Source organism: Carlito syrichta, unplaced genomic scaffold (genome assembly GCF_000164805.1).
Source record: "Carlito syrichta isolate Samal-C Ts95f unplaced genomic scaffold, Tarsius_syrichta-2.0.1 Scaffold305631, whole genome shotgun sequence".
Taxonomy (NCBI): domain Eukaryota; kingdom Metazoa; phylum Chordata; class Mammalia; order Primates; family Tarsiidae; genus Carlito; species Carlito syrichta.
In genome coordinates this window covers 229,066-242,575 of record NW_007249727.1, presented here as the reverse complement: position 1 = coordinate 242,575, position 13,510 = coordinate 229,066, and the positions used below count along the sequence as shown (strand labels likewise).

General features: G+C 39.9%; 1 protein-coding gene across 1 annotated transcript in view; it reads right to left on the bottom strand.

Moving 5' to 3' along the window:
• Positions 1–13,510, bottom strand: part of LOC103264212 (ATP-binding cassette sub-family A member 13-like) — a 254,311-nt gene that overhangs the window by 169,374 nt on the left and 71,427 nt on the right. The window contains exon 9 of the mRNA XM_021714356.1: positions 525–608. Coding sequence (XP_021570031.1) covers positions 525–608 — 84 coding nt within the window. The remainder of the gene's footprint in view (positions 1–524; positions 609–13,510) is intronic.

Genomic DNA, 13,510 nt, shown 5'->3' with positions numbered 1-13,510 from the left:
GAGGCTGAGGTGAGTGGATTGCCTGAGCCCGTGGGTTCGAGACCTCAGCCTTCCAGGGAACTACAGGTGCAGGCTACCACGCCTGGCTAATTTTTTATTTATTGCAGAGATGAGATCTCGCCAAGTTGCCCAGGCTGGTCTCCAACCTGTGGACTCAGGCAATCCACTCGCCTCAGCCTCCAAAAAGTGCTGGGATGACAGGCTGAGCCACCGAGCCCAGCCAGTTTTGGGTTTTATTAAGCAAATTGAATGCCATTAATTATGAATTGATTTATTAACAATAATATAAAGCATGTATCTATATGAAGGCAGGAGAGGGGCAATTTGTAGCTTATTTCAGGTCATTTTATATGGCAATATCCATTAGGCTTGTTTGGTAATAACCTGCCCATTAAGCTAATGTCGTTTCACGTAACGTAAATTTGCAACATGAAGTAACGGATCATGGAGGGAAATGATCCTCTCAGGCTAATGTTAACAATGGTTGGGAGTCTTCATTTTTGCAGAGGGCATCTGATACTTACAGGTCAAGGTTTGCATCCACACGGGGCAGGTCTTGCTCTCTAAACTTCCGTAGAAGCACATGGGTGAGGTCCATGTCACCCCCGCTGTTCATCAGGACACAAAGAAAGCAAAATGGAATTATTAGTAGCTCCCAGTGGAGAACAGAGGACCGGATTCTGACCTTACACTGCACCTGAGTCAGGCTGACCCAAGCAAATGATTCCTAGTAACTCAGATAAAGCTCATTTTCCACTGTGTTGATGATAAAGCCAAATGAGCAATAAAATGCATTCTCTATGTAGTAAAAGCATAGTTTTGCCATCACAGACATGCATTTTTATATACTCACACTCACAGTATATTATTAATCTCATCTTTTCACTTAATAGTATAACCACTTGTCATATAGTTGCATGGTTTTTAAAAAAAACAAAGTTTAAAGGTTGCATAATATTATATCATGTTATCATATTAAAATCTGTAAAACTATGCTCTTAATGTTGGAACTCTGGCTTGGTCTGAATTGTTCTATTATAGGGTCCTGCAATGAAACACCTTCTTATACTTATATTTTTTGGTTTCTATGTGAGCTATATTGAATTACACTTTCTTAGTAAGAGGTCCTCAACACAGAATCCTATGTGGGCTTTAAGTACACATTAAAATATAGTATTTATTTCACTAACATAAGTCTCACAAGGTGATTAATAGTTCAAGTAGTGTTACTGAAAATCAAGGCCACCAATATTAAATTTCCTTACTGAAGACGCCATTAGCAATAAGATACGCTATTCATGGAGCTCTGGGTGCAGTGTAGAAACAAACTCTAGATTATATTTTGTACCTCAATTGTAAAAATCACCTTGAATTGAGAAAATGTAGAAGAATATAAAATAGTCCTCTTTAAATTGAACTGAATGGGAGTGGAGGCTCATTTGAATTAACTAAAATCCTAAATTATGGTATTTGGGAAAGAATATAGACGTATTACTTTCCAGAACTCACACTCTCTTTTTTTTTTTTTTTTTTGAGTTGGAGTCTCACTCTGTCGCCCAGACTGGAGTGCAGTGGCCACTCTGGGCCACTGTAGCCTCAACCTGCTGGGCTCCAGCGATCCTTCCACCTCAGCCTTCCAAGAAGCCAGAATTACAGGCACACACTACCACACCTGGCTAATTTTTTATTTATTGTAGAGATGAGGTCTCACCAAGTTGCCCAGGTGGGTCTCGAACCCACAGGCTCAGGCAATCCACTCACCTCAGCCTCCTAAGGCGTGTGATTACAGGCCGAGCCACCAAGCCCGGCTCACACTGTCTTATTTACAAAATACTTTTCAGATAGACATCCTCAGGAATACTAGTCAAAAACATAGAAGAATGACGCATAATTAGAATTACAGATTACTTACACGTACACAGTGCCCTTGATTCTTTTTGGAAAGAATTCCTACATAAATTAACAGATGTACAAAAGTGGTTCCTTTTAAAGAAATTGAAACATTAGCCTCCTTTAAGAAATGTAAGCATTATCAGAGACTGAGAGGGAGGGAGGAATGAAGAGAGATTGGTTAATGGGTACAAACATACGGCAGGAGAAATAAGTTCTAGTGTTCTAGAGCACAGGAGAGTGATGATAGTTAACAAGAATTCATTCTACATGTCAAAACAGCTACAAGAGAAGATTGGAAATGTTCCCCAAATAAAGAAACAATAAATGTTTGAGGTGATGGGTATCCTAGATAACCTGATTTGATTGTTACATATTGTACGCACGTATTAAAATATCACATGTACCCTATAAAATGTTCAATCATTACATAATAATTTAAAAAGTCAAAAAAAGGAAATGCAAAAAAACAAGCAACCTTAAAGTGATCCTCAACCCCTGATTTTCTAATTAACTTTTTGTTCACAGGCAATGAAAAGCTTACTCTCAAATATCTTTCTGAATTGCTATCCTCACTCAAATACAGGGAGGTCTGGATTGGTTAGGTTTGATGCATCCCCCGCATCCTGCAGAGCAAGTATATGTTCAGAATCAGAAGAAACAACCACATTTGTACAGTGTGATGTCACCCAAAGATGGGAACTTTACAGATTCCCTGTTTCCCTAGTTCCCAGCTCAGTGAGTTCTCTAACATACCAATCTTACATTTTTTTATGTTCCAAATTTACCAATGGCTCCTTGTTACATGTGTGTCTTGAAATCATATTTAAATTCGTCCACAGTCTTCAGCCTTGACATCTTTGGCTCTGTTGTCCTTTGGCCCTGTTCTTGGGTGCGGCACCTAGCCTGGTCCAGCCCAGCGGAGCCAAGTCCAGCAGAGCCACTCTGAGCAGCCCTGCCTATGAGGATGCTGATCCCTCGGAATCACTCTCTCCAACTTCTTGGGCACTTGATTGGAAACTCTCTCCAGCTTGAAAGCCTCAACTAGAACACTGAGTCCATGATGAGCCCTCCCTACCTCTTCTCTACTCGTCCTGACTAATGGCCTAGACATGCATTTTTCAGGGGATTTTAACTGTAGGTGTCTCCTCGTCTCATTACCGAAACAAAATAATCCTTGAGAAAAAGGGTCCAATGCTTAGGACAGTAGTTGGAACTCAGTAGCTTCTCGAAATTTTTTGAACGCACTGTGAAATGTTACTGATGTACTAAAACCCTTGACCAAATTCTTCATGCCTATCCAATTATTTTACTTCTCTAAATCTAGCCTTCTCTGAGCTCTTACCATTCAAACAAGAACAAACTTTGATGGAAAAGAAACTGAAGTTCACTACACAAAATCGGTGCTGAATTTCTGCTGAGGACAACCCTGTTTTCAGAGCAGTAACTATGTATAAATTTAGAATGCAAACATCTCTGTATCATCCAAACCCAGAAAGGAATAATTTTTGATAGGAAAACACTATTTTCCCCACTATGTGAAATACAATAAAGACTTAAAAATATTCAGGTGGTTTACAATGGGCCTAATATAATCCCCTACAGCTATGGCCAACAATATACAATAATGGAACATGCTGAAAATCACAACAAATTTGTGTCTCATAAGTAGTCAGTGTGACCTCTGTATAAACAGCCTTCAAGTTTCTAACAAATGAGAAAGCACTTTTACAAGGAAAGGGACATACTTTCTGCTGAAATGTGGCCTATAAAAAAGAAAACAGTTATTTGTGGCATCTTTGGAAATACTCCGGACTACTCTCCAATGACCCATTAATCAAAGAACAAATATGAAAGTTTAAAATATCTTTCTAGAAAAAAAATTGAACCATAAAGTAGTTTACTTGCAATAATTACTAAGAACAAGCTTAAAAGTTATGACTTATTTTTTATTACTTTTTTATCTTAGGACTTGAGGTAACTGGTTCAAAAAAAAAACTTATTTTAAAGTATCTCGGTTGCTATAAAACAGAAATATAGAAATATTTTGTCCCAAACTATCCCTCTTTGGTTGCCTTTAAACTCTTGGCTATATTTTAAGGTAAATATCAATGTTAGAAGCATTTCACATCTTTCATTACCACTCCAAAAACTGAAAATTACTGCTTAATTGTGATTGAGTGGCAGTTCATAAATGGGGTCACTTTCCCTTTTAAAAATCACTGTTTCTCAAATAAAGTCACTGGAGTGACCCAAGAAGCTTGATTGAACAAGTATATACTCCTAAGCACCATTGTAAAGGCTCTTCCTGGTTAACAAGAGCCCTGGTGATTCTGATTCCGATGACGATGAAATCCATCTTGACAAACACTGGGGCTATTCTGGGAAGCCGGCAATTAGCACTCTCTCTCCTTCCTTCTCAGCACATCCAGCTCCAGTCCCTTTACCGCTCCTGATCTAACCAGATTCTGGTGTAGATAAACCTCTGTGAGAGTTCAAGGCCATCTTCCTGTTAGGTTAGGCAACGTGAATGCAGTTTGAAGACCAGAAGCAGAGCATCCAGTGGCCATGACCAGAAGGCAGAAAGGATGTGCCACCCTCAAAGGCTTGCAAATCTCCAGAGACTTCAGCCTACACTAGTCTTACGGTGCCCAAGTAGTCAATACAAAGTTTAGTTGGAGGGGCTGATGCATTCCTGTTCCTAAATCAGGGAGCATGTAGGAAGTAGGAAGTTTCCCCCATCTCCCTGGGAGAAACAGAGAAAGGGTTGTTGGCAACCCTACCCCCACCCCGCTACCCTTCAGAGGAATAATGCATGCATTTTGGCTGCATCTCTATCAGAACTGCCTCCAACTGATAGGCAGCATCCTTATCTGACCTGACAAAACAGCAATAACAACCATAGGGTCCAGGCCTAATAACCAGAGAAAAACTCAAAGTAATGCAGATACTTGCTAAAAATAAATTCCCTGGAGGAATACACCCCGTAAACAAAAAGGAAAAAAAAAGAAAGTTGAGGAACTGAACTGATACTCACATGCTTTCACTGGACTTTCTGAAACCAAGAAAAATAGCTTCCCAAAGATAATATTTAAGATAAGAATTGAGTAAGATGGGTGATCACTGTGTAGATACAGACAGTAATATAGGAGAAATATCCAAACAGAAAGAAAAAAAAAACAAAAGAAAAAGAAATCCCTACAGAAAGATAAAAACTTGAAAGATGAATTTGAGAGACCCTAACATGAGATGTGATGAAAGTTCTAGAAGGGGTAAAGGAAAATGAATCTGAGAAAACAATTAGATCAATAACAGAAGAAAACTTCCATGAGTTGAAAAAATACCTCTAAGTCTGCAGGATTGATGATGACGATGGGGAAAAAAATTCCCACTCCAAAAATAAAGAAGAAATCTTACACAATTTAGACAGAAATCGTTATCTAAGAGGGAAAGAGAATCAGATGGACTACTCCAAATCGGACCTCATGCCTGGAAGCTACAAGAATAATCCCAATTATATCACTCTCCAGATTTTAAAACTTCTTACTGCCTAGCTTCATTCTGCTTGAAAGACAAAGTCTTTTCTACTTAGAATGCCTTTGAGCATCTGCCAGAAAACATCAAGACTTCTGCTGGATTACCTTCATTACTTTTCACATTTATCACATTTCTTCCACCAGAGAGAAAAGGAGAGAAGATACTTTCCTACATTCCTGGAAAATGCCTATGTATCTCTGAAGATTCACTTCAGAGTCTATAGCCTTAAAAAACCTTCCTTGACACTCCTCAAATGTTCATCCTAGGTACAACTCCTTCAACAAGTGTCTACCTATTTTGTAGCATTTGTAAGACTTGCTCCAGCTGTGTTTAGAGTTATTCTTTCTACTTGACTGTAAATTTTGTGAGGGTAAGACATATCTTCAAATATGTTTGTGGAATGAGAATTTGAGCCAGAAGGTCAGAACTGTATTCTCAGTCCTGCTTCTGGTAGGTTGAGTAACACATGTATAACCAGTACTGCTCCTGCTAGATTGAGTAATTCATGAACTTAGTGTCTTCACAATGAGAATGCTGTCATCAGCTATTCTAGTTTGTGTTTGTTTGTTTGTGTCAACACACTAAGAGGTAAGACAGATTCCACACAATCAACAATTCACTAAGTATTTAATCTCAGGTAGGTCGGACTGAAAGACAGTCCACCCAGGACAGGGGCCATGAAGTTCATTTAAAATTCAGGGTGGGTAGACAGTGAAGGATAAATTCATTCATGAGCAAATATTTAAAGAATGCCTACTCAGTGCTGACTTTGTCCCCATACAAAGTATATATAATTAAGTCAAAAAAAGTAGTCTCAGCTACCTTATTTACCACTTATTTTTTTCCCCATTGGACTGCAAAGGATCATGGGCGAGCTAAACTGAGCAAGCAGCAAGTCGTGTTATGACTGAAAGAAAGAATGTTCTTGGGTTATGAATTGGATTTGCAAAGTTAGGGCAGAGTTTGGATGTTCCATTACTTGGACAAAGCCCAGTATGAAAGCAGACCTCGAAGACAAGGGAAGAGCAGTGAGGAGACAAGATCTGAAAGGCAGTCAGCACTTTGTAAATGATTCTGCCAGAATAAGGTTTATTGAGAGTTTTTTTGGTGATTGCGATATGCTCTCCCCATTGCATTCAGACACACAGATGAAATATTAGGTCCACTCTAGCATATGCTAAGAATAAGAACAACAACTTTCATTAACTCACTCCAGAAAATTGCTCAATTGCTTTCCATTCATCATCTCATTGAATTATCAAAACAAAATGAAGCAAGCATGATTACCTCATGATAGAGAGAGGTGCCACATACACAGAAGGAAGTTATACACACATAGGGGGAGGAATGTAAATAACTGAAGACTTCACCATGAATGTTGAGAGGTAACTAGTCAACATCACTGGAATACAATTATCATGTGTACATTCGCCACAACTCAGCTTCCATTTTGCAAAACATGGTGGATGTTTTTAAGATGACAGAAAGTCAATGAATATATATCGACAATCGCTATTAGTCTTCCAATTTATTTTAATTTCTGGTATCCTCCTGCACATAGCAAAAGGACATGATTTTTACAGACTATCAAGTGATTTTCCTTTAAATAAGTAGCCAAGGATTTGATCAAATTCTGTGGCATTTGAAAAGGAAGATGTGGTGGAAAAGTGTCGTGGGTTGAATACCTTCCCCTCCAAAAATCCAGTTCACCCAGAACCTCAAAATGTGACCTTACATGGAAATAGTCTTTGCAGATATAATTATGAGTTCATACAGGACTAGAGTGGGCCCCATACCTAATATGACTGGTGTCTTTCTAAGAAGAGGGAGATTTGAACACAAAGACATATAGGAAGGACACATGAAGACAGGAGACTGAGACTGGAGTGTTGCTGCCACAAGCCAAGGCCTACCAAGCATGCCTGGGAGCCACCAGAAGTTGGAGCTGCAAGGAAGACTCCTCTCCTGGAGCCACCAGAGGAAACATGGCCCTGCTGACACCTTGATTTCAGACTTCTGACCTCCAGAACAATGATAGGATACATTTCTGTTAAGTCACCAAGCTGTGGTACTTTGTTACAGAAGTTCTAGCTAACTGAAACAGAAAGTCACCTACATTCTGCTCACATGCAAACAGGAGAACGGGATGATGGGGAGCAACCACTGACTGGCCACAAACATCTACCAGCCAGCTGGTGGCTGTCAGAGAACTGGTATAGTGACCAGGGCTTAGAGTCCTACACTTGCTCCTCCTGGGATTTTTTTCTGGTTGGAGGACCAGGAGAAAAGGAGAGAGGGTTTGGTGGTGGAAACAAACATAACAGGCAACGGGCCAGGTTCCAGTCCATGTTCAAGGAAGACTCACAGGTTTCCCAATGGAGTGAATTTAGTGGCATACTTAAGAGTATCTCCTCTTGTTAGGACCAAATGGTCCCTTCTGGAAGACGGGGGTCATGGAATCTCTAAATATTTTCAGCATATAGAGAGCTATCTTTCCATTGTCCATTTGTTGGCCTGCTGCCTGCTGCGTTTGGTTTCTGGAAGATTTTTCCCAGTTCATTTTATTCTGATTAATTCAGTTCAGTAGGTAGTCAGTGAAAGTAGCCATTTCTAGACACAGTGGCAGGAACTAAAGGTACAGGATGAAGAAGACTTTATCCTTACCTTCAAGGAAATCTGTCTGTAGGAAGGAAGGCAAGAATCTCCAGTGATCAGTTAAACCAAAGTGAGATCCATGCAACAATGACAGATGTACAGATGAGAAAGCAGTAGCTGAGAAGCCCTGGAAGAGGCGACATCTGAGCCAGGTTTTGAAAGCATTCTTATTTTGCTAGGAACATCAGTGTATGCGGAGGCAGGGGACTGAGGAGAGAAAGGCAGTCTCTGCATTTCCATAAACAGATTTTATCCTTCTGTACGATTTTATCCTTCTGAAGTACAGAGAAGAGCTGAGGGGCAGGCGAGGCTGTAGAGGCACCTTGAGGACCTGGAGACCATACTTTTAGAGGTGCGGACCTCATCCCAGGAGCAATGGAGAGCTTCTCGAGGCTTTGCAGCAGGCCCATCAGGTCTTACCACCTGCAGATGTGGACAAGACCAGTGGGCATGGCTGTGTTCACACTCTGGGTATCTCAGAGCTGTCACACCCACTTCTATTTTTCTCTAGGGCTACTCTGTGCCGCCTGTCTTCATCCTGAACCAACTCAGAGGCCCTGCCACCCCTCTGTCTCACTGGTCTTGGTGGAGAGGAAGAATTTCTGGAGCCCTCTGAAAACAGCAGAGAGCAAGTTGATTTATATTAAAAATGAGTCAGAAGCATGGGTCATGAACTGGCTGACCAGATCCCAAACCAGCACAGACACGCTCCATCTGACTTCTACCCCTTGCAGTCTATAAATGGCAGTGTGGTAAGGCAGCTTGGGAAATTTTGGGCACAACACAAGTATTTCTCTGCAGCCTTACAGCCCTCTGGGTATCATGTCCTCACTCTTCCAAGGCATCTGAGCTGGAAACCACTGGAGATTGAGTTGCCAAAGCCCCAGGTTGTCTTGGCTCAAGGAATATAAAATTCCCTCTGAGTCATGAGGGTGCTGTCTGCTCACGTCATTCATAAAAGGATCCAGATGGACGAGAATCTCTCTGGCATATTTCTTTGGGTTTGTGTTTTTATGAAAATTTATATTTGGCAAGAAATTTTAAATGAATTCAGTTTTGAAATTTAATTGCATTTTCTCAACTCCAAAATTTTAGGAGCATGGGCCTGCATTGAGAATTATCAGAACACCAATAAGAGAAAATGTGTATGTACCGTCCAGGTCAACACAAAGCTAATGCACCTAATGATTTTTGAAAGCTGCATGCTAGTCTGAATTATATACCTATCAGCAGGGACTTACTCCAAGGGAAAAGTAAAGAACTGAAGCGGAAATCCGATATATTTCCCCAAGAAGACTGCTTGCAGATGTTATAAAATAGGAACGTGCCCACATTTGGAGCAGCAAGCATGGCTGCTGGGTGACCACGGACAGCTCGTGTACAGAGGGAGTCAGGAGGCCTTTGAGAGGTTAAAAGATGGCCCCTTTGGGAATTATTCCTATGCCAAGCTTCAGACCACAGTGATCAGATTCAGTACAGATGGAATGGCCACATCATTTATCACCTATGCCCGGACACTTTTGAGAGTGAAAAGGGCAAGTTTAATACATGTTCAAGACAAGAGGAGTTGTCTTTGGAGAAACTTGGGCACACAACCAGGGTATCCAGTACATAGAAGCGGTGTATTTTAGTGGTGAGTTCCTAAAAAAAAAAAAAGCAGTTGGCCACACAATGAGGACTAGCATCCTTCTCATCCACTAATTTTTGACTGTCACTATAAACATGCTGGATAAATATCTCCAAAAAGCAAGAAAACTTTCCACCAATGTGGATGCTCTCTGGAAGCATCTTACTTTTTCTTCATAACTAACTAAACTATTACTCTACTAAAATAGAAACTAAGAAAACATAAGCGTGTTCTTTCCTCTTTAGTCTGAAACTAGCCATCAGAAGACAGCCACATGCAGTCTCTGATGGAACAGGTAACATATCCTGTGGCAGGCAGGACTGCATCCATAAGGAAAAGAAAATAAAGCTCCAGATGTATGGGCTCCTTTGTTTCATAATTTAGGTAAAATTGTGAAAAATGAGAGCAAACAATGTCCTCCTTCAAATGAGTTGCTCTTAGAAATAGAAAAAAATGTCAAAATAGCTATAATTCTCAGACTTGAAATAATTTTGGAATGCATTACTTCTATGAAAAATGAATTCTGTGAAACTAGGAAAAATGCTTTCAAGTGAAAAACATAATTACCAAATTAATAATGTAGCAGAGAAAGTGAATGTCTTTTTGGAGTCGACTGCAAATAGTTCAGGGAAATAAACCCCACGTAGAGAAATTCTCACCAGTCTCAGAATGATGAAGAGGGACATTGCGGGAGGAAGAAGGAAAAGCAGCCGCAAGATACAATGTGGAAATTCAGTTATTACACAGACAATGCTCAATATATCTGATATTGACTTTATATATAAAGTAAAATTTCAAAAATCCAAAACATAACTGAAAATATTAAACTTCAATAGTCATCAAAGAACTGCCTCATAAAGCAATTAGATACCATGTCTGGACTATCAAAAATGTTATTGTTTGTAGAAGTGAGCTTTCTTTCTCATACAAGAGCAGGGTTTTAGGATTGCTCTAATCACACATGTAACTAGTCTAGCATATGGTAGGTGCACAATAAATATTTATTGAATGAAAAAATCAATGACTTTGAGACTGTAAGTTGGTACACATTTACAAGGGTTATTTGGCAATGTCTACCTTGAAAATACGGATGTCTTTGCCTCAAAAACTTCTAATAGAAATGTATGATAGTGAAAATAATTTGAAAGTCACATAAATCTAAATAAAGATATTTATATAACATTGCCTATAATAGAAAAATACGTAACAACAAACCTTTAAATGCCTCTAAAAAGGAGATTATTTAAATAAATTATAGTACCTCCATGCAACCTACTATATATCCGTACAGTAGTTTGGCTACTGTAGTTTTTTATGGATGATGTGGTTGTACTGATTTATAAGAATAGATATAAATTTATTACTGTGTGAAAAAGAAAACTATAGAGAGCATTGTCTTGTGAACGCACTGTCATTAAAAAAAACATGTAATTGAAAGCATTATATATAACATGCAGAAACTTTTATATAACAGGTTTACAGGAGATAGCTCTGGTAACAGTATGTGTGATCTTTTTTTTTTAACTTGTTTGTTTGTTTGGCTAGCCTGTGCATTGCATGATTTTCTTCAAGAAACATTTTATGACTAAAGGGCTCAAAATAGTGACAGTCCTTTCATACTTGAAGAGTGTGACAGAAATCTGAACATTTGGAGAGAATAAATGTTTCAGTGAACATTCTCACACACTGGTATATTTATTTTAAACACTTCATAAGCTGAGCAGGGAGGCTCACATCTGTAATCTCAGCACTTTGGGAAACTGAGGTGAGAGGATTGCTTGAGCCCAAGAGTTCAAGACCAGCCTGGGCAATATAGTGAGAACTCATCTCTATAAAAAATCAAAAAAAGAAAATTAGCCTGGCCTGGTGTATATGCTTGTAATTCCAGCTACTGAGGAGGCTGAGGTGGAAGGACTGCCTGGGTTGAGGAGGTTGAGGCTGCAGTAAGCCATGATCATGTCACTGCACTTGAGCCTGAGTGACAAGGCAAAACTCCAATACAAAAAAATTAATAAAAATAAAAATAAAACACTTCATAAGAGAAGAACAAGAGTAGGCTAACAAAATATATGACCCCAGAAAATAGGAAAGCCAGTTCAAGAAGGAAAATTGGAGACATGAATGCAATTCTACAAATAAGGCTGTTGTAGGGATTCTTTCTCTCAGTTAACCTCAGACCCCATAGCACATAAAAACATCCATAGACAAATTATAGAATAAAGAAATAAACTGAAGAGTTTATCATAGATTTTTTCCTTGTCTCTATATTTGTTTAAATCTGATTCAAAATTACACAGCATTATGAAAGTTACACTAATATTAGCAAGCACTTAGAGACTAGCTGATCAAGCTCATTATTATTATTTTTGTTATTGTTTTGAGTTGGAGTCTCACTCTGTCACCTAGGCTAGAGTGCAGTGGCACACTCAAGACCAACCCTGCGTCGACCTTCTGGGCTCTGGCAATCCTTCCGCCTCAGCCTTCCAAGTAGTTGGAACTACAGGCATGGACTGCTACCACACCCAGCTAAGTTTTTGTCTTTTATTGTAGAGATGAGGTCTCGTCAAGTTGCCCAAGCTGGTCTCAAACCCACAGGCTTAGGCAATCCACTCGCCTCGGCCTCCCAAAGTGCCGAGGGATGACAGGCTGAGCCACTGAGCCCAGCCGAGCACATTATTTTAATAAAAATATATATTTGACAAAAGCGGGACTGATACTGTCCTCCTAGTTGTCCTCATGATGAAAAAGCCAGTATGCTTGTACAGTCATAAATCAGTATCACTGAGTCCAGTCATCTGTCCCTCCACACCAAATGTAAAGAGTTACAGCTGCCCTGAAAGACGGTTGTTCACGTTCAATGTGGAGGCATCTTAGGGGATACAAACGCCAGGCTGAATGTGGAGAGGAGGCAAAGGAACTTGGGTGATACATGAAAATATGCTCAGCCCTCACTAGTCATCATCAAAGAAATGCAAATTAAAACCACACTGAGATACCACCTAACTCCAGTTAGGATGGCCATCATCAAAAAGCAACAGATGCTGGAGAGGATGCAGCAAAAAGGGAATGTAATGCAACTTCCTGCTTATCAGCCTCGGTGTCACAGTCTCTCTGATTTGTTTTTCAACAACAGCAAACTTCTTTTTTTTTTTTTTTTTTTTTGATTTGGAGTCTCACTCTGTTGCTCAGACTGGAGTGCAGTGGCACGCTCCCGGCCACCACAGTCTTGACCTGCTGGACTCCGGCAATCCATCTGCCTAAGCCTTCCAAGTAGCCAGAACTACAGGTGCGTGCTACCATGTCCAACTAATTTTTGATTTATTGTAGAGATGAGGTCTCGCCAAGTTGCCTAAGCGGGTCTCAAACCTGCAGGCTCAGGCAATCCACTCGTCTCAGCCTCCCAAAGTACTAGGATTACAGGCTGAGCCACTGAGCCCGGCAACACTTCTACACTGTTGGTGGGAGTGTTAACTAGTACAGCCTCTGTGGAAAACAGTTTGGCAATTCCTAAAAGATCTAAAAATTGACATCCTATACGACCCCACAATCCCCCTATTGGGAATATACATGGAGGAACTCAAATCACTCTATGAAAAAGATACCTGCACACGCATGTTTACTGCAGCATTATTCACAACAGCAAAAACATGGAACCAACAGTACTGCCCATTGGAAGAAGACTGGATAAAAAAAAAATGTGGTGTGTATACATGATGGAATATTACACAGCCATAAAGAAGGACAAAATTATGAACTTCACAGCAACTTGGATGGACTTAGAGTCTATAATACTGAGTGATC